This window comes from Oncorhynchus masou, chromosome 32, assembly GCF_036934945.1.
Source record: "Oncorhynchus masou masou isolate Uvic2021 chromosome 32, UVic_Omas_1.1, whole genome shotgun sequence".
Lineage (NCBI taxonomy): Eukaryota > Metazoa > Chordata > Actinopteri > Salmoniformes > Salmonidae > Oncorhynchus > Oncorhynchus masou.
The window spans coordinates 45,650,550-45,676,113 of record NC_088243.1 but is presented as its reverse complement, the minus strand read 5'-3'; the positions used below and the strand labels follow the sequence as shown (position 1 = coordinate 45,676,113).

The 25,564-nt window shown below is 43.5% G+C and overlaps 1 protein-coding gene across 1 annotated transcript in view; it reads right to left on the bottom strand.

Moving 5' to 3' along the window:
* Nucleotides 1–23,399: 23,399 nt before the first annotated feature.
* The window catches only part of ptger2a (prostaglandin E receptor 2a (subtype EP2)), a 47,038-nt gene continuing 44,873 nt past the window's right edge, over nt 23,400–25,564 (bottom strand). The window contains exon 2 of the mRNA XM_064954244.1: nt 23,400–23,852. Within this exon, the coding sequence (XP_064810316.1) occupies nt 23,844–23,852 (9 nt within the window). The 3' untranslated portion in view covers nt 23,400–23,843. The remainder of the gene's footprint in view (nt 23,853–25,564) is intronic.

The window sequence follows — 25,564 nt, the reverse complement described above, 5'->3', positions numbered from 1 at the left end:
ATCCCCAGCCACGCCCTCAGGGCATGCGCAGACCAGCTGGCTGGTGTGTTTACGGACATATTCAATCAATCCCTATACCAGTCTGCTGTTCCCACATGCTTCAAGAGGGCCACCATTGTTCCTGTTCCCAAGAAAGCTAAGGTAACTGAGCTAAACGACTACCGCCCCGTAGCACTCACTTCCGTCGTCATGAAGTGCTTTGAGAGACTAGTCAAGGACCATATCACCTCCACCCTACCTGACACCCTAGACCCACTCCAATTTGCTTACCGCCCAAATAGGTCCACAGACGACGCAATCTCAACCACACTGCACACTGCCCTAACCCATCTGGACAAGAGGAATACCTGTGTGAGAATGCTGTTCATCAACTAGAGCTCGGCATTTAACACCATAGTACCCTCCAAGCTCGTCATCAAGCTCGAGACCCTGGGTCTCGACCCCGCCCTGTGCAACTGGGTACTGGACTTCCTGACGGGCCGCCCCCAGGTGGTGAGGGTAGGCAACAACATCTCCACCCCGCTGATCCTCAACACTGGGGCCCCACAAGGGTGCGTTCTGAGCCCTCTCCTGTACTCCCTGTTCACCCACGACTGCGCGGCAACGCACGCCTCCAACTCAATCATCAAGTTTGCGGACGACACAACAGTGGTAGGCTTGATTACCAACAACGACGAGACGGCCTACAGGGAGGATGTGAGGGCCCTCGGAGTGTGGTGTCAGGACAATAACCTCACACTCAACGTCAACAAAACTAAGGAGATGATTGTGGACTTCAGGAAACAGCAGAGGGAACACCCCCCTATCCACATCGATGGAACAGTAGTGGAGAGGGTAGTAAGTTTTAAGTTCCTCGGCATACACATCACAGACAAACTGAATTGGTCCACTCACACAGACAGCATCGTGAAGAAGGTGCAGCAGCGCCTCTTCAACCTCAGGAGGCTGAAGAAATTTGGCTTGTCAGCAAAAGCACTCACAAACTTCTACAGATGCATAATCGAGAGCATCCTGGTGTGCTGTATCACCGCCTGGTACGGCAACTGCTCCGCCCACAACCGTAAGGCTCTCCAGAGGGTAGTGAGGTCTGCACAACGTATCACCGGGGGCAAACTACCTGCCCTCCAGGACACCTACACCAACCGATGTTACAGGAAGGCCATAAAGATCATCAAGGACAACACCCACCCGAGCCACTGCCTGTTCACCCCGCTATCATCCAGAAGGCGAGGTCAGTACAGGTGCATCAAAGCTGGGACCGAGAGACTGAAAAACAGCTTCTATCTCAAGGCCATCAGACTGTTAAACAGCAACCACTAACATTGAGTGGCTGCTGTCAACACACTGACTCAACTCCAGCCACTTTAATAATGGGAATTGATGGGAAATTATGTAAAATATATCACTAGCCACTTTAAACAATGCTACCTAATATAATGTTTACATACCCTACATTATTCCTCTCATATGTATACGTATATACTGTACTTATATCATCCACTGCATCTTTATGTAATACATGTATTACTCGCCACTTTAACTATGCCACTTTGTTTACATACTCATCTCATATGTATATACTGTACTCGATACCATCTACTGTATCTTGCCTATGCTGATCTGTACCATCACTCATTCATATATCTTTATGTACATATTCTTTATCCCCTTACACTTGTGTATAAGACAGTAGTTTTGGAATTGTTAGTTAGATTACTTGTTGGTTATTACTGCATTGTCGGAACTAGAAGCACAAGCATTTCGCTACACTCGCATTAACATCTGCAAACCATGTGTATGAGACAAATAAAATTTGATTTGATTTTGATTTGATATAATTTTTGTTGTATTTGTTTGTGTAATTTTTTTGTTGCATTTTTGTACATCGTTGTATTTTAAATTTGTATGACTTTCCTTGTCTATCAGTGTATCAGTGTTTTGTTACTTGTCATGTTTTTTGTGGACCCCAGGAAGAGTAGCTACTGCTTCTGCAAAAGCTAATGGGGATCGAGGTAAACAAATTAACAAATACTTTGACTAAAACAATTCATTATTGACTTAAATCATTGTGTAACATAGTGAGTAAGCTCTATTGTCTTTCAGCTCGAAAAAGTGGATTTCTACTGGGGTAGGCATTTAATGGCCAAAGCAGTATCTGGAGACTGTTCAGATGCTTTGATAAATCCCCAAAGATTAGTCAATGACTAGTCATAATTTACACTGTGGCTTTGGTAGTAATATAGGTGTACAGAAATATATTTTCCCGACTCTCCTCTTCCTTTAATTGTCCCAAGCCCTGTTATTTTAGGACCTGTTAGATGTTTTACAGGCTTTTTTGTGAGGTAAACAAAGAGGAATTGGGTTAACCTCCAGGGAGAATCTGGCGCCGCTTTAGAGGGACAGGAAGTTGGCAATATGTTGGTGTCCCGTTGCCGCACTGTCTGACGTTTGGTCATAGCCAGTGGACTTGGCGGTCTCAATAGACTGGGGAGTCAGCAAGGAGTCATTTTGTAGAGGTCAAAGCGCAATATATTAGCTGATTCACCAAGGGAGCTGTTCAGGGGAGACCTGTGTGTGAGGATGGTCTTTAATTACGAAGAGTTTATGTTTCTGTAGTGTAGGTAATTGTGTGAATAAGCCATTAGTCATGAGGTATTATGACAAGGGTGAGTCAACACCATCTTGATCACTGACCAGTGAAAGCATTTTGCGTAAAAGAGACATCTGGGCTTGTTGAGCAAATACTGTAGGTCACAAATAACTCATAGAAAAATTAATCCTCCCTTAGAAAAAGAAAAGGCATGCTTTCCTTTGAAGAGACAGCAGGAGAATATGAAACATTTACGGTCCCAGAGTGTTGTCTCTTCTGGCTATGTTTCTAGCTTCTAGTCTAATGCTCTGGGATTTGCTCTCTGTGCCAAGAACAAAGCAATCAGATGCGATAGCCTCAGAAATGCTTGGGTACGCTATGGACAAAAGCAGCAGCCAAGCCAGCAGCACGGTTGTTGCATGTTTAGGTTGTCTCTAACCAGCAGAAGCCAAAGGGTTTCAGTGGGAGTTTAGTGTTAACATTTTTCTAGTCCTCCCTGGACTTTGAAATAGTACAAACCGAGAGAAAGGTTGCTTAGATGGAGTAACATATAATGAAACCTCTTGCCCTTACAGTTAACGAATTCCTTGCTCAACACCTTACAGCCAGCCGTTATTAGTAATTGTCATGTAAGTACCCTGAGACTAAGTCCTCCCTATTTTATAGAATGACTGAGACTGGAGAGAGGGGGTATCGGAAGGTAATCTTTACTGGAGTTGTTCGGTGAACTTTGTTTGGTATCACTTCATTTGACAGTCCTTCTTTTTCAGGTCCTGGTATATGCTGGGAAATGGTATGGTAACGATACTCTCTTGTGCTTACTTCAAAGAAATACAATTTTAATCTAATTTTATTGGTCACATACATATGAATTCCACACTACAGTAATTGAATCTACATTTTACACTACGTGCTGGTCTTTGTTTCAATGAAAGACACCAAAAAGTAGTTATTTGGTAATCATTGTGTAATTGGCACATACCTTTTGTTGACTTGGAATTTTCTTGAAACATGTTGAGAAATATCATTGGGTGGTGTCTAGAGAAATGTGCAATGGTCCAAGGAGAGCAATAGTATTTCTGTGTGTGTAGACATTGCAACAGATGCAATACATGACCAAAAGTATGTGGACATCTGCTCGTCAAACATCTCTTTCCAAAATCATGGGAATTAATATGGAGTTGGTCCCCACTTTGCTGCTTTTTAACAGCGTCCACTCTTCTGGGGAGGCTTTCCACTAGATTTCGGAACATTGCTGCGGGGACTTGCTTCCATTTAGCCACGAGCATTAGTGAGGTCGGCACTAATGTTGGCCGATTTAGGCCTGGCTCGCAGTTGGCGTTCCATTTTATCCCAAAGGTGTTCGATGGGGTTGAGGGCACGGCTCTGTACAGGCCAGTCAAGTTCTTCCCAACCGATCTCGACAAACTATTTCTGTATGGACCTCACTTTCTGCACGGGGGCATAGTTATGCTGTAACAGGAAAGGGCCTTCCCCAAACTGTTGCCACAAAGTTGGAAGTACAGAATCGTCTAGAATGTCATTGTATGTTATAGCGTTAAAGTTTCCCTTCACTGGAACTAAGGGGTCTAGCCCGAACCATAAAAAACAGCACCAGACCACTATTACTCCTCCACTCTGCATTGGGGCAGGTAGCGTTCTCCTGGCATCTCGAAAACCCAGATTTGTCCGTCTGGACTGCCAGATGGTGAAGTGTGATTCATCACTCCAGAGAACACGTTTCCACTGCTCCAGAGTTCAATGTCGGCAAGCTTTACACCACTCCAGCCGACCCTTGTCATTGTGCATGGGAATCTTAGGCTTGTGTGCGGCTGCTCAGCCATGGAAATCCATTTCATGAAGCTCCCGACAATCAGTTCTTGTGCTGATGTGATGTTGCTTCCAGAGACAGTTTGGAACTCGGAGGTGAGTGTTGCAACCGAGGACAGCGAATTATTACACACTACGCACTTCAGCACTCTGCGGTCTCGTTCTGTGGGCTTGTGTGGCCTACCACTTCGCGGCTGACTTGTTGTTGGTAGTAGACGTTTCCACTTCAGAGTAACAGCACTTACAGTTGACAGGGGCAGCTCTAGCATGTCAGAAATTTGACAACAGACTTGTTGGAAAAGTGGCATCGTCATCACTGGGCTCTTCAGTAAAGTCATTCTGATGCCAATATTTGTCTATGTAGATTGCATGGCTGTGTGCTCAATTTTATACACCTGTCAGCAACGAGTGTGGCTGAAATAGCCGAATCCACTCATTTGGAGGGGTGTCCACATATTTTTGCATATACAGTACCAGTCAAAAGTTTGGAGACACCTAATGTACTCATTACAGGGTTTTTCTATATTTTTTACTATTTTCTACATTGTATAAAATTATGAAATAATACTTGGAATCATACAGTAACCAAAAAAAGTGTATTTTATATTTGAGATTCTTCAAAGTAGCCACCCTTTGCCTTGATGACTTCTTTGCACATCCTTAGCATTGTCTAAACCAGCTACCTGGGGTTGTCAACTGGAATGCAATTAAATTAACAGGTGTGCCTTGTTAAACGTTCATTTGTGGAATATATTTTCTTCTTAATGCGATTGAGCCAATCAGTTGTGTTGTGACAAGGTAGGGGTGGTATACAGAAGATAGACCTATTTGGTAAAAGACCAAGTCCAAATTATGGCAAGAACAGCTCAGATAAGCAAAGAGATACGACAGGACATTATTACTTTAAGACAATCTGGAAAATTTCAAGAACTTTGAAAGTTTCTTCAAGTGCAGTCACAAAAACCATCAAGCGCGATGATGAAACTGGATCTAATGAAGACCGCCACAGGAAAGGAAGACCCAGTGTTACCTCTGCTGCAGAGGATAAGTTCATTAGAGTTACCCTGCCTCAGAAATTGCAGCCCAAATAAATGCTTCACAGAGATCAAGTAACAGACACATCTCAACATCAATTGTTCAGAGGAGACTGCGTGAATCAGCTACTAAAAGACACCAATAAGAAGAAGAGACTTGCTTGGGCCAAGAAACATGAGCAATGGACATTAGACCGGTGGAAATCTGTCCTTTTGGTCTGATATATCCAAATTCTCTTTGTGAAACTCAAGAGTAGGTGAACAGATGATCTCCACATGTGTGGTTCCCACCGTGATGCATGGACCAAGAAGGAGAGTGATGGAGTACTGCATCAGATGATCTGGCCTCCACAATTACCCGACCTCAACCTAATTGAGATTGTTTGCGATGAGTTGGACAGCAGAGTTAAAGAAAAGCAGCCAACAAGTGCTCAGTAAATGTGGGAACACCTTCAAGACTGTTGGAAAAGCATTCCAGGTGAAGCTGGTTGAGTGAATGCTAAGGGTGTGCAAAGCTGACATCAAATCAAAGTGTGGCTACTTTGAAGAATCTAATGTAAAAGTGATATTTCATTTTTTTTTTGCTAAGCCATTATGGGGTATTGTGTGTCAATTGAGGAGAAGTCAAGCGATCTGAATAGTTTCCATATGCACTGTATGTGCACATATATTTAGAAAAAAACTATGGTTGATCTTTATAGGAAGATATGTAAATATATATAAATATTTACATATCTTCCTATATATATATTTTTTTGGCCTGCCTGTTTTGCATGTTATTTTGGCATTAATACATGTCATATATCAGGTTGCAAACAATGTCAACAAAAATATATATCATTGAGTTAGCAAAGCCGCATACAAACACACTCTCTTTTTTGTTTTGTTGAGTAAGGCAGCTCCAAAATGCAGGTGTTTCAGTGCTTTCTGTGGTGGGGCGAGCCAGCAGAAAATAGGATTGCGCTGTGATTGGCTCAGTGTTCTGTTACTAATGGGGACACTACGTCATCGCCAAGTTTAAGTCCTAAGTAAGGGTAGACATCCAAAAGTTCAGCCCTTTGGGTCCTGCCATAGAGTTATATCACAAGTGCCCTTCCAAGAAGGCTCAAGGTCATTGGCCACCGATAAAAGGATGTCATCACGTTATATGTACAGTAGCTTTGATTGGACTGATCATGTCAACATCTTACTTTCAAAGACTTAGCCATCAGGCACATTAAGCGGTTTGAAGTGCCCGATCCTCCCCTCACTTTTGAAGTGGAAATGTCAAGCGGAGGCTTGAGGTCATTGCACAAGCAGGGAAGAGGAGATTGCAAAATTAAGAATCAGAGAAAGCGTGCATTACCACGAGGACCTCAATGAGTGAAACCATTATGGTTGTGAGTAATTAGCTTCTAATGAAGTGACCATAAATGCTGTGCTACTGTCCTGCCATATTCTGTGCAATCAAAACATTTGTCTAGAATTTTCAGGAATATCAAAGACAAAAAACAACAACAAAAATCTTACATAAAATAATATATAATACAAATATATATATATAATAAATATTTTATAGAATATAGAATATAATACAAAATAGCATGTTTGGATGGATGTTTAATTTGTAGAAACAAAAAGCAATGCACCTGTATATAATTTCAAATTCATTCAGGTCTCCACTGAAAAGGTTAAAAAAAATATAGAGAATTTATGTATACAAATATATTTTCTGAACATAAGGAGTTTGAATTTTGAAAGGGCATTGCACATGACTGTTTTCACTTTACTTGCATAATGCAATTCAACAACTAAAATAAAAAATGTTATCTCAAAGATAAGTGCTGTGCATTTTCTGCTGAGTCATGCACGCAAAACAATTATTTCATTTTCCTCACTGTCCATCATTGATTTGGCGGTTTTCACTGGTGCCACTCAGTATGCAGTAAGTAGTTGCCGACCACAGACACGCACATGTATGGTCAATATATCCCTAGTCTGACGGCCAGTAAGAAATGGACAAATTGAGCAAACTTCAGTCACGTCCAGAAAATGTTATTTTCTGATCTGGTGCTGTACCTTGCTGTTGAGTTTGGCCACGGTACACATTTTTACTGTTCAGAAACTACTGTCTGACAAAAAAACAAGGGGAACTAAAAAAAGGGGAATCATTGTCTGCATACAGTAGGTACTGTTTCCCAGGGGATAGATTTGAGGCCCCTTTGATGAGTGGAACTTGGAGTAAAAGGATAGGCATGCCGCACAGTAAAAACATACTCCTATCTATGACATTTTACAGTACATCGCATGGATTCATGCTGTGGTTGTGATGAGAGGTATGTCAGAGACACAATGTAGATTGGCCAACTCTGATGTCATTCTACATTGTGTTGATAGGACACTGCCCAGGTTCGCTGTGGGTGGTCTAAGCATGAGGGTTTTGCCCAAACTGAGGAAAGTCATAACGTAACACAATAACTTACATAATAACATAACAGAATGAAGACCAATGTTAGTTTTGCTGCATTTTCAAACAATCAGTGATTTGCCAAAATAGAGAAAGACTCTGCAAAGAACTCTTACCTTTAAAAATGAGAAGATATAAAAAATAAAGTAAATAATATGGTATAACAAATTCATGCCAATAAGATTTATGAATAAAATGTATATTTTGATTTCCCTATAAAGTGTACTATTTTTGACGAGGGCCCATAAGGCTCTTGTCAAAAGTAGTGCACTATATAGGGAATAGGATGCCATTTAGGACACATATTTGACACTGTCTAGGATATAGCCTAGTTAATATAATGCCGCTGGAAAGGATGGCTGCCGTTTTATTGCCTCTAAACAAACCATGCTATTTTTTTTATTTTTTTTTGCATCGTTTGTAACTTATTTTGTACATAATGTTGCTGCTACTGTCTCTTATGGCCGAAAAGAGCTTCTGGACATCAGAACAGCGATTACTCACCTTGAATTTGATGAAGAGTTTTTCTTTAATGAGTCGGACGGGAGGGATTTATTCCAGACACCCTAACAGGTCCTCATCCCAGTCATTTGCAGGAAAAAGAGATGGAGATTTCGCGGAAGGAGATTGGGGTACCTTGTGAGGATCAGGCGACAAGTGGCTAATCTGCCTTTGCCATCCGTACTGTTAGCCAATGTAGAATCGCTGGAAGATAAATGGGACGAACTAAAAGCACGTGTATCCTACCAACGGGACATTAAAAACTGTAAGAGCTTAAGGTTCATCGAGTCGTGGCTGAACAACAACATTAAGAATATACAGCTGGTGGGTTATACACTCTATCGGCAGGATAGTACTACAGCCTCTGCTAAGACAAGGTGTGGTGGTCTATGTATATTTGTAAATGACAGCTGGTGCATGATATCTAAGGAAGTTATAAGGTGTTGCTCATCTGAGGTAGAGTATCTCATGATAAGCTGTAGACCACACTATCTATTTAGAGTTTTCTTCTGTATTTTTCGTAGCAGTCAACAGTACATACCACCACAGACCGATGCTGGCACTAAGACTGTACTCAACGAGTTGTATACCGCCAAAGGCAAACAGGAAAACGCTCATCCAGAGGCGGCACTTCTCGTGGCCGGGGACTTTAATGTAGGGAAACCATTTTACCAAATGTCACATGTGCAACCACTACAGCCCTTCGAAGTTCATCCACTCCTTTCTAAACAACTTTTTTTCCGGCATAAAATCCCAGAATCGCAACATGTTTTGATGGTAATGGGGTGCAATGGTCGCTAATGTTTTGTAAGAAAGTAGTGCGAGACAAGGCTGCTCACCCGCTCCACTCACATTTGCACAATACATATACTCTGAACATTTGGATGGACTATCGATTGAGATATTGGATTACGTACGTGGATCTGTGTTACTGTGTCCTTGAGAAAAGTCACCCCTCCCCCCTTTGTCATCCTATCCTGGTAAATCTGGTAGAGTATAAATCATGTTACAGTAGCTCCCTGATAGCATCGCTGCATGTTATGCTCCTCCGTCTTGGCTGGGGCAAACAGGCTTTAATCCATTACACACAGAATGCAAAACTGAGTAATTTCATACACTTGTTAATCTTCAGACAAGGGCATGGAGGGTACAATCTCCCTGACTACAGTGCGGTCTTCTATGTTGACATTGTTTGCAGGCTCTCTCTCTCTCTCTTTCTCTTCTCTCCCCTATGTTTCCTATTATCCAAATCTTTGGACAAGGGCATAGGGTACATGCGGTGTGCAAAACTCTTAGAGACTTACGCAGAAAGACTCACATCTGTAATCGCTGCCAAAGGTGATTCTAACATGTATTGAATGTATTTCAATTTCAATACATGTGCAATAATTTCTAAAAACATGTTCTGACTTTGTCATTATGGCGTATTGTGTGTAGATGGGTGAGGGAAATAAAAACATATAGAATTCAGGCTGTAACACAGCAAAATGTGGAATAAGTCAAGGGGTATGAATACTTTCTGTAATCTGTGTTTTCTTACACAGTGGTTTTGGCAACACCATGCAGGTGTTCCTCCATTAATTAGGTAGAATTAGAAGTTATACAATCTAACAAGTGCTGTCATGTTACTTAACGAGTCCAGAAATGATTTTGTACTTAGTGGAATGTTATCCTGAGGGTTTGTTTTGTTAAAGAAAAGTGAGCTACTTGTTCCTCTCATCATAAATTAGAGGCAAGATTCAAGACTATGTTGTGTCTTGGGATGTATACGATTCTAAATTGGTACTGTCTCTTGAGGGGAGGTTAAACTCTGTCCTAAAGGATACAGGTGAGAGGTCTATCTGGACAGATAAACAAACATTGTGTCACGTCCCAAGAAAATACAGCTGGAGCACTCGGGGGAAGAGTGATAACCTCCTGAACAAGAGGAAGCGGTACTGTTACTCTGTAATAAGGGTTCATCAATCGGATTCATTAACATGAGTTAGTGCTGTTGAAAAATTATTTAATCATCATGCATTATTCATCATGACAATCTCTTATTCATGAATGAATGCATGAACATCATGTTAATCATATTGTTATCTGTTTACTTTAGCCATTAATAAGGCAGCTGGACCAGTGGGTGAAGAGTGACATCCTCTCTGGAGGAAAGGAGGAGAGGGAAAGGGGAGGAGAGGTTACATTTCGGGCAATTCCCAAATTAATACAACAACATCTACCCCCTCTAACCCACATTAGTTCCCGTGCCGCACCCTTTTTGGTCTAAGAAAAGAGAGAGTGCTTGCGTTAAATGGGACTAAGGTCCTGAGGGAGGGATATTTGGAATGTGAGGGGATATGATTTTCACATAGACCTGATGCTATCAGAGAGATAGATGTCTGGGAGAGAGAGGGGAGTTCTGTACTGAAATTAGTCTAATCTTATCTCAGACTCAATGAGGAGGTATTGCGGTGTAAGTATTGAAATTCAACTCCATGTTTTATGCATCTGGGGTATATTTTACATGGGAAGGATATGTGATACATCACTATTGTGTGTAAATTCCATTGCACATTTAATAAATACAATATGTCATCATTACTGGATATGTGACAGGCCCTCTAAGCATGTACTTGGTTAGTTGCTGGAATTACTCTTTGTGAACTCCATGAGTGGAAAAGCATTCCTTTCTCTCTTGCCTTACTGGTTTTCAAAAATGGATTTAAGATTTAACATGGTGGTCATTGACTTCGAACTCCCACCTCTTCTAGAGAGCCAGTGGTTATGGAAGGGGGAGGGGAGTGTTAACAAATATTAGACCCCTGCCCTGAACCTTAGTCAGTGTTACTCGCTGACTATCATCCGGTAATCTCCCCTGCACCTTTGAGATTGCTGCCCTATTTACATAGTCATTGAACAATGGTCACTTTAATCATGTTTACATGCTGTTTTTCCCACTTCATATGTACAGTATGTACTGTATTTTAGTCAAGGCTCATCCTATATAACTGCTGCTATTCATATACTGTCCATACTATATATACACACCACTGTATACATATACAGTGCTTTCCGAAAGTATTCACACCACTTGACGTTTAACATTTTGTTTTATGTTACAGCCTGAATTTTAAATGGATTTGTCACTGGCCTAAACACAATACCTCATGATGTCAAAGTTGAATTAAGTTTTTGGAAATTTGTCCAAATTAATTGAAAATTAAAAGCTGGAATGTCTTGAGTCCATACGAATTCAACTCTTTTATTATGGCAAGCCTAAATAAGTTCAGGAGTAAACATTTTGCTTAACAAGTCACATAATAAGTTGCATGGACTCACTCTGCGTGCAGTAATAGTGTTTAACATGATTTTTGAATGACTACCTGATCTCTGTACCCCACACATACAAGTAACTGCTCAGTCGAGCAGTACATTTCAAAAACACAGATTCAACCACAAAGACCAGGGAGGTTTTCCACTGTCTCGTAAAGAAGGGTACCTATTGACAGATGGGTAAAAATATAATATAATATAAATTTGAGTATGGTGAAGTTATTAATTACACTTTGGATGGTGTATCAATACACCCAGTCACTACGAAGATACATTTAACATTTACATTTAAGTCATTTGGCAGACGCTCTTATCCAGAGCAACTTACAAATTGGTGAATTCACCTTATGACATCCAGTGGAACAGCCACTTTACAATAGTGCATCTAAATCATTTAAGGGGGGGGGTGAGAAGGATTACTTTATCCTATCCTAGGTATTCCTTAAAGAGGTGGGGTTTCACTCGGCTACCCTGCCACCCCTACACTCTAACCACTAGGCTACCCTGCTGCCCCTACACTCTAACCACTAGGCTACCTGCTGCCCCTACACTATAACCACTAGGCTACCTGCCGTCCCTACACTCTAACCACGAGGCTACCCTGCCGCCCCTACACTCTAACCACTAGGCTACCTGCCGCCCCTACACTCTAACCACTAGGCTACCTGCCGCCCCTACACTCTAACCACTAGGCTACCTGCCGTCCCTACACTCTAACCACTAGGCTACCCTGCCATCCCTACACTCTAACCACTAGGCTACCCTGCTGCCCCTACACTCTAACCACTAGGCTACCCTGCTGCCCCTACACTCTAACCACTAGGCTATCTGCTGCCCCTACACTCTAACCACTAGGCTACCCTGCCACCCCTACACTCTAACCATTAGGCTACCTGCCGTCCCTACACTCTAACCACTCGGCTACCCTGCCACCCCTACACTCTAACCACTAGGCTACCCCACTCTAACCACTAGGATACCCTGCCGCCCCTACACGCTAACCACTAGGCCAACCTGCCGTCCCTACACTCTAACCACTAGGCTACCTGCCGTCCCTACACTCTAACCACTAGTCTACCCTGCCGCCCCTACACTCTAACCACTAGTCTACCCTGCCGCCCCTACACTCTAACCACTAGGCTACCTGCCGTCCCTACACTCTAACCACTAGGCTACCCTGCCGCCCCTACACTCTAACCACTAGTCTACCCTGCCGCCCCTACACTCTAACCACTAGGCTACCTGCCGTCCCCACACTCTAACCACTAGGCTACCCTGCCGCCCCTACACGCTAACCACTAGGCTACCTGCCGTCCCTACACTCTAACCACTAGGCTACCTGCCGTCCCTACACTCTAACCACTAGGCTACCTGCCGTCCCTACACTCTAACCACTAGGCTACCCTGCCGCCTCTACACTCTAACCACTAGGCTACCTGCCGTCCCTGCACTCTAACCACGAGGCTACCCTGCCGTCCCTACACTCTAACCACTAGGCTACCCTGCCGCCCCTACACTCTAACCACTAGGCCAACCTGCCGCCCCTACACCCTAACCACGAGGCTACCCTGCCGCCCCTACACTCTAACCACTAGGCTACCCTGCCGCCCCTACACTCTAACCACTAGGCTACCCTGTCGTCCCTACACTCTAACCACTAGGCTACCTGCCGTCCCTACACTCTAACCACTAGGCTACCTGCCGTCCCTACACTCTAACCACTAGGCTACCCTGCCGCCCCTACACTCTAACCACTAGGCTACCTGCCGCCCCTACACTCTAAACACTAGGCTACCCTGCCGCCCCTACACTCTAACCACTAGGCTACCTGCCGCCCCTACACTCTAACCACTAGGCTACCTGCCGCCCCTTTACTCTAACCACTAGACTACCCTGCCGCCCCTACACTCTAACCACTAGGCTACCCTGCCGCCCCTACACTCTAACCACTAGGCTACCCTGCCGCCCCTACACTCTAACCACTAGGCTACCCTGCCGTCCCTACACTCTAACCACTAGGCTACCCTGCCGTCCCTACACTCTAACCACTAGGCTACCCTGCCGTCCCTACACTCTAACCACTAAGCTACCCTGCCGCCCCTACACTCTAACCACTAGGCTACCCTGCCGCCCCTACACTCTAACCACTAGGCTACCCTGCCGTCCCTACACTCTAACCACTAGGCTTCCCTGCCGCCCCAGGTTACAGTAGATGAGAACTGAAAGATGGTGCCCCATCATGCAAACATTCTGATAGAAATAACATTCTGAAGATGGATGGTCATTGACCTTTCACCTTTATTGCAGGACTGGGATACAACTTCAGCCTAAAACATATAGTAACCTCGTCCTTACTGTTACATCCACATCATACTTCCACATTACATCCACATTATATTCTGCATCGTTTAAAACGCACTAATTAAACCTCCTGGCCACACATCCTTACAGGTAGACATACAACATATTACATACAGCCTGTATGGTACAGCCTGAAATCTGAACGTGGAGGTCCCCTCCCCTATTCAATGGAACATTCCAGGCAGCCCCTTTCCCCCCACATAGCCCTGATGAGGGAGGCCCCCAGGGAGGGAGGGAGCGATGCTATATGAATCACCCCCAGTCAGCTGCTCTCTCCCTGGGCTCGGGTTGGTCATACCTGGGGTCCTCTGAATGGAGCCCTCAGGTAAAGATACAGGCGTCCTTCCTAACTCAGTTGCAAGAGAGGATGGAAACCGCTCAGGGATTTCACCATGAGGCCATGGTGAAATCAGAGTTTACAAAGTTTAATGTCTGTGATAGAAGTGAGGATGAAAAGCTGAAGATGAATCAAAAACATTGTAGTTATTCTACAATACTGACCCAATTGACAGAGTGGAAAGAAGGAAGCCTGTACAGGAAAAAAATATTCCAAAACATTTATCCTGTTTGCAAAAATACTGCATACAAAGTGCTATATTTGGATGGAGCTAAGCACATGCAACATTCTAAAGGAAATTCTGGTCTGCTTTCCACCAGACACTGGAAGATGAATGAATTCCATTTTCAGCAGGACAGTAACCTAAAACACAAGGCCAACTCTACACTGAAGACAGTGTATGTTCCTGAGTGGCCGAGTTACTGTTTTGACTAAATCAACTTGAAAATCTATAGCAAGACCTGATTTAATGGTTGTTTAGCAATTATCAACAACCAGTTTGACAGAGCTTAAAGAACTTTTGAAAGAATAATGGGCAAATGTTGCACAATTCAGGTGTGTTAAGCTCATAGAGACTTACCCAGAAAGACTCACAGCTCTAATCACTACCGAAGGTGCTTCTACAAAGTATTGCTTTAGAAGGTGTGAATACTTATGTAAATTAGGTATTTCATTTTCAATACATGTGCAATAATTTCTAAAAACATGTTTTAACTTTGTCATTATGGGTATTGTGTGTAGATGGGTGAGGGCTCATAGGGCTGAGGGAACATAGGGTCGACTACCTCAAGCACCAATTGCAAACAATGATCACAAGGTTAACTATCAATACTTATTTAGCAAGTAAGCATCAATTAAACTGATCAATTTACATCCTATAGGTCCTGGTCAAAAGTAGTGCACTACATAGGGAACAGTGTGCCATTTGGCCAGTGACTAACAGACATGGCTGAACTGAACCCTAACCGTAGTCATGTGCCAGCTCTTTCATAGCAGTTTCCTAACCCTCTGTGAAGTTTCGCCTCCCACTGTAGAAAGGTCAAAATCTGTTCGAAATAACACCAGGGTACTGATATCAAACCCAGACATGTGGCTGCTTAATGCTGCCTTGTTGTTCCCGTCAAAGACAGTCTAGCCGTCATTTCGTTGAAATTTCACCAAAGGTTCTGCTAAAGTCCTTGACCGGAATAGTTGTCGATTGAGCAGATGGCAAGGCCAGGCTTTTAACTGAGTGTCAGTGATTACAGCCATCATTAGCAGGCCAGAGGTAAATGTCCCTGTGTGAGAAAATGTGTGTGTGTGTGTGTTTGGTTTTACTATCCTCACCAGGATATTAAAACAAGGAACATTCGGACAAGTGGGGTCAATTTGCCAGTTGCCACAAGGAAAAGGTTCGGGTTGGGGTTAGGGAAAATTGGATTTTGAATGTAATACATTGTTTGATCCCCACAAGGATAGTAAAACAAACGTGTGTGGGTGGTTGTTTGGGTGGGTGGTTTGGCATGTGCTTGTGCATGTGTGTGTCTACAATAGTGTGTGCGTGTGGTGAGGTTTTGTTGATGAGGCCTGCTATCCCACACAGGACACATGGTAGCCTTGGCAGATCCTCTCTTAACTCTCCACTCAAGTGATATGCATGAGTGCATGTGGGAGCTATTAAACAGTCATTTGTAATCACAAGAAATATGGGGGAAGGTGTGAGATTGATAGGGATGAGAGAAAGAGAGAGAGAAACGCAGAGAGAGAGAGAGAGACTCAGAGAGAGAGAGAGACGCAGGGAGAAAGAGAGAGAGAGAGACGCAGAGAGAGAGAGAGAGACGCAGAGAGAGAGAGAGACGCAGAGAGAGAGAGAGAGATGCAGAGAGAGAGAGACGCAGAGAGAGAGAGAGAGAAGCAGAGAGACGCAGAGAGAGAGAGAGAGATGCAGAGAGAGAGAGACACAGAGAGAGAGAGAGAGACGCAGAGAGAGAGAGAGAGAGAGACAGAGAGAGAGAGAGAGACGCAGAGAGAAAGAGAGAGAGAGAGACGCAGAGAGAGAGAGAGAGAGACGCAGAGAGAGAGAGAGACGCAGAGAGAGAGAGAGAGACGCAGAGAGAGATAGACGCAGAGAGATAGATGCAGAGAGAGAGACGAGAGAGAGAGAGACGCAGAGAGAGAGAGACGCAGAGAGAGAGAGAGAGAGAGACAGAGAGAGACGCAGAGAGAGAGACACAGAGAGAGAGACGAGAGAGAGAGAGACGAGAGAGCGAGAGAGAGACGCAGAGAGAGAGACATAGAGAGAGAGAGACGCAGAGAGAGAGACGCAGAGAGAGAGAGAGAGACGCAGAGAGACGCAGAGAGAGAGAGAGAGAGAGAGAGAGACGCAGAGAGAGAGAGAGACGCAGAGAGAGAGAGACGCAGAGAGAGAGAGAGAGACGTAGGGAGAGAGAGAGGGACGCAGAGAGAGAGAGACGCAGAGATAGTGAGAGAGACGTAGAGCGGGAGAGAGAGACTAAGAGAGAGAGACGCAGAGAGAGAGAGAGAGACGCAGAGAGAGAGAGAGAAAGACGCAGAGAGAGAGAGAGACGCAGAGGGAGAGAGAGATGCAGAGAGAGAGAGAGAGACGCAGAGAGAGAGAGAGACGCAGAGAGAGAGACGCAGAGAGAGAGAGACACAGAGAGAGAGAGAGATGCAGAGAGAGAGAGAGAGACGCAGAGAGAGAGACGCAGAGAGAGAGAGAGATGCAGAGAGATAGACACAGAGAGAGAGAGATGAGAGAGAGAGAGACGCAGAGAGAGAGAGAGAGACGCAGAGAGAGAGAGAGACGCAGAGAGAGAGAGAGAGACGCAGAGAGAAAGAGACGCAGAGAGAGAGACGAGAGAGAGAGAGACGAGAGAGCAAGAGAGAGACGCAGAGAGAGAGACACAGAGAGAGAAACGCAGAGAGAGAGACGAGAGAGAGAGAGACGAGAGAGCAAGAGAGAGACGCAGAGAGAGAGACACAGAGAGAGAGACGCAGAGAGAGAGAGACGCAGAGAGAGAGAGAGACGCAGAGAGAGAGAGATAGAGAGAGAGAGATGCAGAGAGAGAGAGAGGGAGACGCAGAGAGAGAGAGAGAGACGCAGAGAGAGAGAGACGCAGAGAGAGAGAGAGAGAGACGCAGAGAGAGAGAGAGAGGAGACGAGAGAGAGAGAGAGAGACGCAGAGAGAGAGAGACGCAGAGAGAGAGAGAGAGAGACGCAGAGAGAGAGAGAGAGAGAGAGACGCAGAGAGAGCGAGAGAGACGCAGAGAAAGAGACGCAGAGAGAGAGAGATAGACGCAGAGAGATAGACACAGAGAGAGAGAGATGAGAGAGAGAGAGACGCAGAGAGAGAGAGAGACGCAGAGAGAGAGAGAGACGCAGAGAGAGAGAGAGAGACGCAGAGAGAGAGACGCAGAGAGAGAGACGAGAGAGAGAGAGACGAGAGAGCAAGAGAGAGACGCAGAGAGAGAGACACAGAGAGAGAGACGCAGAGAGAGAGAGACGAGAGAGAGAGAGACGAGAGAGCAAGAGAGAGACGCAGAGAGAGAGACACAGAGAGACGCAGAGAGAGAGAGACGCAGAGAGAGAGAGAGACGCAGAGAGAGAGAGATAGAGAGAGAGAGACGCAGAGAGAGAGAGGGAGACGCAGAGAGAGAGAGAGAGACGCAGAGAGAGAGAGACGCAGAGAGAGAGAGAGAGAGACGCAGAGAGAGAGAGTGAGAGAGACGCAGAGAGAGCGAGAGAGACACGCAGAGAGCGAGAGAGGGGGAGAGAGAGAGAGAGAGAGAGATGGAAGTGTCGAGAGAGACGCAGAGAGAGAGAGAGAGAGAGACGCAGAGAGAGAGAGAGGGGGAGAGAGAGAGAGACGCAGAGAGAGAGGGGGAGAGAGAGAGAGAGAGACGCAGAGAGAGAGAGACACAGAGAGAGAGAGACGCAGAGAGAGAGAGAGAGACGCAGAGAGAGAGAGACGCAGAGAGAGAGAGAGAGAGAGAGACGCCCGAGAGAGAGAGACGCATAGAGAGAGAGAGACGCAGAGAGAGAGAGACGAGAGAGCGAGAGAGAGACGCAGAGAGAGAGAGAGACGCAGAGAGAGAGAGATAGACGCAGAGAGATAGACGCAGAGAGATAGACGCAGAGAGAGAGAGAGAGAGAGATGCAGAGAGAGAGAGACGCAGAGAGAGACGCAGAGAGAGAGACGCAGAGAGAGAGACGAGAGAGAGAGAGAGACGAGAGAGCGAGAGAGAGACGCAGAGAGAGAGACACAGAGAGAGAGAGACGCAGAGAGAGACGCAGAGAGAGATGTAGAGAGAGATGTCGAGAGAGACGCAGAGAGAGACAGAGAGAGACAGAGAGAGAGAGATTATTTCCTTATCCTTTGAGGGAGAAAAGAAGAGAGAAAAAGACAGACAAGGAATTCGGATGCCAGTTTGCAATTCTTCTTCATTCCTCACCCTGTCTGGTGGTTGACCATAAGGTATATTCTCTCTTCTCCGTCTTGTTAGGTACAACCAGTGCTAGAATTGGACAAGAGCACACCTCTAATGTTATACTTACTGAGTACTGGCACCTCTTCTAGAATATTGGCTTTAAAAAAGTATGGGTACAGCAGGCACCTAAAGATATTGGAAGTATTGGAAACCAAAATGACTACCACCATCTATTTAGTGCAACTCAAACACATCAATTCAGGCACAGGTAACATCCTGTATTGTGTGCATATTCTTCAACATCATGTGTTCTGTGCATATTATTTTACCATTGATATGTTCTAGATTATTTTGAGACCTTAAGGAGAATCAGGCTACTGCTGGAGCATCTACCAATGGCATGTGATGTCAGTATAAATAGCCCTCACCTTAGATTTGGGACAGCAAAAATACTTTACTAAGGATTTATTAAGCATCTTATGAATGATCTTATAAATCGTTAATACATAATCTAAAAGTTGTTTATATATGTGTGAATGTGGGAGATGATTATTAAAATATGAGCAAACGTTATTATAATGTGTTACCCAGGCACCAAGTGCTATCTTGGTGCCAAGAAAACCCTCCTACGAAATCCTTAACCATGGAGCGTGGGAATCCGAGAACCATTCCCATTTTCAGCCGTTTTCCTCTTTTAATAGGAAAGCAATTTGGCATTTTTGATTACATAAATATTTTACTTACTAGGCTAATTTAAAAACCATTCGGGGAATTCAAATAAAATACATATAAAGTGTGTGGAAGTGCTTCTTTATATTTTAATTGTATGCCATTTTATGGTAATTACTCCCAATAATTGAACATAAACTCCATTGGAACAAGCAATTTGCTGAGGTAAATATGCCGTAGGAAATTTCCAGTAGCATGGGTGGTCGTTTAAAAGTTTGAATCCCCACCAACTTCTCTATAAACTGCACCCGGGGGTGTTGCATCAAAATCGGTCCCCTGATACATTTTGGTCCCAAGAGACAAACCCCCAATTCCTTGTCCATAACTGTCGATACGCTCCACTGACTTGCACTTCCTGTTTGATAAGAAATACCACAAGAATTTCTCATGGCTCCCTTCCATGACACTTCTCTGTCTAACGAAGAGGCCTTAGTCCCCACAGGATTCCTTTTGTCTCTTGGTAGGCCATCATTGTAAATAAGAATTTGTTCCAAATTGACTTGCCTAGTTAAATAAAAAAATAAAGATCCTATTTGAAATGGATTGAGGTTGCGGTTGATTCACTGTAACGGTTTTCTTGCGGTGAAGGAGAGGCGGACCAAAACGCAGTGTGGTCTCTATTCATGGTTCTTTAATTTATAAAGACACTATACATGAACAGACTAACAAAAAACATGAAAACCTAAAACAGCCCTATCTGGTGCAAACACAGAGACAGGAACAATCACCCACAAACACTCAGTGAAACCCAGGCTACCTAAGTATGATTCTCAATCAGAGACAACTAATGACACCTGCCTCTGATTGAGAACCATACTAGGCCGAAACATAGAAATACCCAAATCATAGAAAAACAAACATAGACTGCCCACCCCAACTCACGCCCTGACCATACTAAATAAAGACAAAACAAAGGAAATAAAGGTCAGAACGTGACATTCACCCCCACCTCAAGTACCATTACTTCATTATGACAAACATTTGTGAAGCAGAAAGGAAGGAGAGGTAGGCCTATGCAAGGATCCAATTATTTGAGAGAGAGAAGCTGTGAATAGAGTGTTGCTCAGAATGTGTTGAGACAAGTCTCTAATGACACTTCTATAAAAAGACTAGGTGAGTAAGGAATCACATATGCTCAAAGAATTTTAACTGCTCTGCCACTGAGCTGACTTGGAGTTTCCCCCCCAAAAAACAAAAGGATCATGATTAGACTGGCACTGCCTACACATCTATGAATTCAACGTTACTCATGGCATTCATATACCTTTCTAATAATACTGTACATGTGCTGCACAACGTAGCCAAAATATGTTATTCACCTAGTCAGTCTTATTCATTCCTCATGAGACGCAGAAACAGAAAAATACGATATAGAAATGATACCAAATCTCATATTTTTGCAACATTCCTTCCATTTCTGTTCTTGTTGGTGGGTACACTTTATTAGGCTAGTCCAGATAGTTCAGATAGTCATATTTTAGAAAAAGGGTTAAGGTTACTGCTAGGGCTGAGGTTAGGGTAAGGGTTAAGGTTAGGGTTAGTAGTTAGTTGAAATGTTACTGATAATCTGTGGAGCATCTACAAATGGACTATCCAAATAAAGTGTTACCTTGTTTTTTCATCATTAGAAATGTCACTGCAGACTATCAGCTGACTCACTGGGTTGTAATGGTCTGTAATGGTCCCAGTGGTCTTTGAAGAGGGGTTTTTCTCAGACCAATTTTGTGGTTGATCTGAAGGAGCTTGGAAAAAAAATAGAGGAAGTTACGACCCCGGGCACTGACTCAACAAAAGTGTTGGTTCAGTCACATAATAATACATAACTATGAGTAATACAGAGAGTGACTTTCTTTATTTTTCATAGTTTATGGTCTTTGGTCTGCACCTCATTATATTTATTTGTGAGTGTCTCCATCTCCTACTTCATAAGAGGGAGTGGCCACATTGTCCACTATTTGTTAGAATTGGCTACATTGCTGTCAGAAGTGGGGTGGGGATCTCCCTGCTCGGATGGTCCCATGGAGATGAGCACAAAGCTAGTCTCAGCCTCATGAGGTCAGACAGTGCTGTAATGTTGGTCATTTGTGAATTGGGCAACGTCTGTTCTTTTTTCTCAGCGAACAAAATCTGGGGTAGCGCGGTGCTCTTGAGCAGTTGGGTAATCAGGAGTGGTTTTGTCAAAGGAAGTGGTTTGGTGAAGAATATGGTGAAAGGAGTGGGTTGGTTCAAGCATCCACAGAAAGTTGTAGATCAGGTGGTTGCGAGAATGTGATTATGGTATTTGAAAGTTCAAATCCCTCATGTGCCACTGTAAGCTGCTTTAGACAGTCTAATAAATGGCCATACTACAGTTTAATATTTGTACCACAGATAAATAGATTGATTTGATCATTTAAAATCATTGAGGATGACACAAAATATTTTTTAAACATTGTGGTCCTCTTAAATAAATGGTAAAAAAAATGAACAGACATACTGTAAATCAGTGGTGTAAAGTACTTGTCAGGATTTGGCCAGGGTTGTTCCGGGTTTTGGTCACTAGATGCCCCCATTGTGCTTTTTGACCTTATGTTTTTTCCCTTGTTCCCCATTATTATTTGCACCTGTGCCTCGTTGCCCCTGATTGTATTTAAACCCTTAGTTTCCCTCAGTTCTGTGCTCTGTGTTTGTATGTTAGCACCCAGCCCTGTGTATTCTTGTCGATTCCGGTGGATGCTCTTGTGGAATTCTGTTTTTGAGTATCTCTTGAGGCTTTTTTGTGCTATTCCTACCACCTTTTGGATTTGCCATTTTTGTATTGAAGGACTTCTCCTTTTTTACTTTATTAAATACACCGTCTTAAGTACTGCTGTGTCTGCCTCATCTTCTGGGTTCTGCTGACTATTCATGGCTCAGTTGGTTAAGTGACTGTTTCTCACTCCGGAGACCCAGGTTCGTAGCCGGGTCCTGACAGTACTTAAGTAAAAATATGTTGATCTTCCCCTGAACAAGGCAGTTAGCCCAGTGTTCCACTGGTAGGCCGTCATTGTCAATAAGAATTTGTTCTTAACTGACTTGCCTAGTAAAATAATGGTAACATTTAAAAAAATATATATTTTTATATTTTTTACAACTTACTTTCACTCCACTAAAATCCTCTCCTTACATTTTCCTTGACACCCAAAAGTACTAGTTACATTTTGAATGCTAGGCAGGACAGTAAAATTATCTAATTCACACACTTACCAAGAGAAAATCCCCCGTCATCCCTACTGCCTCTGATCTGACAGACTCACGAAACACAAATGTTTCATTTGCAAATTATGTCTGAGGGTTGAAGTGAGCTATCCGTAAATTTAAAAAAAATCAAGAAAATAATGCTGAATGGCTTAAAGGACTTTGGAATGATTTATACTTTTACTTTTCTAAAGTATATTTTAGCGATAACATTTACTTTTGATACTTAAGTACATTAAAACCAAATACTTTTAGACTTTTACTCAAGTAGTATTTTACTGGGTGACTTTCACTTTAATTGAGTTATTTTCTTTAAAGTATCTTTACTTTCACTCAAGTATGACAATTGGGTACTTTTTCTACTACTGCTGTAAACATCATAGGCCTATGCTACAAGGCATACTTAGATTACACATGATGAAACAAAGGACAAGACGACATTGTCATAGCCATAGAGCAGTAGATCTAAACTGAGTTAGATGATGGTTTAATGATGATGATCAAATCAAATTTCAAATCAAATCACATTTATTTATATAGTCCTTCTTACATCAGCTGATATCTCAAAGTGCTGTACAGAAACCCAGCCTAAAACCCCAAACGGCAAGCAATGCAGGTGTAGAAACTCCCTAGAAAGGCCAAAACCTAGGAAGAAACCTAGAGAGGAACCAGGCTATAAGGGGTGGCCAGTCCTCTTCAGGCTGTGCCGAGTGGAGATTATAACAGAACATGACCAAAATGTTCAAATGTTCATAAATGACCAGCGTGGTCAAATAATAATAATCACTGTAGTTGTCAAGAGTGCAACAAGTCAGCACCTCAGGAGTAAATGTCAGTTGGCTTTTCATAGCCGATCATTAAGAGTATCTCTACCGTATCTGCTGTCTCTAGAGAGTTGAAAACAGCAGGTCTGGGACAGGTAGCACGTCCGGTGAAAAGGTCAGGGTTCCATAGCTGCAGGCAGAACAGTTGAAACTGGAGCAGCAGCATGGCCAGGTGGACTGGGGACAGCAAGGAGTCATCATGCCAGGTAGTCCTGAGGCATGGTCCTAAGGCTCAGGTCCTCTGAGAGAGAGAAAGAAAGAGAGAAAGAGAGAATTAGAGAGAACATACTTAAATTCACACAGGACAAAGGGATAAGACAGGAGAAGTACTCCAGATATAACAGACTGACCCTAGCCCCCCGACACAAACTACTGCAGCATAAATACTGGAGGCTGAGAAAGGAGGGGTCAGGAGACACTTTGGCCCCATCCGATGATAACCCCGGACAGGGCCAAACAGGCAGGATATAACCCCACCCACTTTGCCAAAGCACAGCCCACTCACCACTTGAGGGATATCTTCAACCAACAACTTACCATCCTGAGACAATGCAGAGTATAGCCCACACAAATGTCCGCCACGGCACAACCCAAGGAGGGGCGCCAACCCAGACAGGAAGATCACGTCAGTGACTCAACCCACTCAAGTGACGCACCCCTCCCAGGGATGGCATGGAAGAGCACCAGAAAGCCAGTGACTCAGCCCTGTAATAGGGTTAGAGGCAGAGAATCTCAGTTGAGAGAATGGTGCTCTATAGGAGAAAGCCCTGCCTCCAGCTGTTTGCTTAGAAATTCTAGGGACAATTTGGAGGCCTGTGTCTTGTGACCGTAGCATATGTGTAGGTATGTACGTCAGGACCAAATCGGAAAAATAGGTAGGAGCAAGCCCATGTAATGCTTTGAAGGTTAGCAGTAAAACCTTGAAATCAGCCCTTGCCTTAACAGGAAGCCAGTGCAGGGAGTCTAGCACTGGAGTAATATGATCAAATTTATTGGTTCTAGTCAGGATTCTAGCAGCCGTATTTAGCACTAACTGAAGTTTATTCAGTGCTTTATCTGGGTAGCCAGAAAGTAGAGCAATGCAGTAGTCTAACCCAGAAGTAACAAAAGCATGGATACATTTTTCTGCATCATTTTTGGACAGGAAGTTTCTGATTTTTGCAATGTTACGTAGATGGAAAATTGCTGTCCTTGAAACAGTCTTGATATGTTTGTCAAAAGAGAGATCAGGGTCCAGAGTAACGCAGAGGTTCTTCACAGTTTTATTTGAGACGGCTGTACAACCATCAAGATTAATTGTCACATTCAACAGAAGATCTCTTTGTTTCTTGGCACCTAGAACAAGCATCTTTCTTTTGTCTGAGTTTAAAAGTAGAACGTTTGCAGCCATCCACTTCCTTATGTCTGAAATACACAGGCTTCTAGCGAGGGCATTTTTGGGGCTTCACCATGTTTCATTGAAATGTGTCATCCGCATAGCAGTGAAAGTTAACATGTTTTCAAATGACATCCCCAAGAGGTAAAATATATAGTGAAAACAATAGTGGTCCTAAAACGGAACCTTGAGGAACACCGACATTTTCAGTTGATTTGTCAGAGGACAAACCATTCACAGAGACAAACTGATATCTTTCCGACAGATAACATCTAAACCAGGCCAGAACTTGTTCGTGTAGACCAATTTGGGTTTCCAATCTCTTCAAAAGAATGTGGTGACCGATGGTATCAAAAGCAGCACTAAGGTCTAGGAGCACGAGGACAGATGCAGAGCCTCGGTCTGATGCCATTAAAAGGTCATTTACCACCTTCACAAGTGCAGTCTCAGTGCTATGATGGGGTCTAAAACCAGACTGAAACATTTCTTATGCATTGCTTGTCTTCAGGAAGGCAGTGAGTTGCTAAAACAGCTTTTTCTAAAACAATTTGAGAAGAATGGAAGATTCGATATAGGCT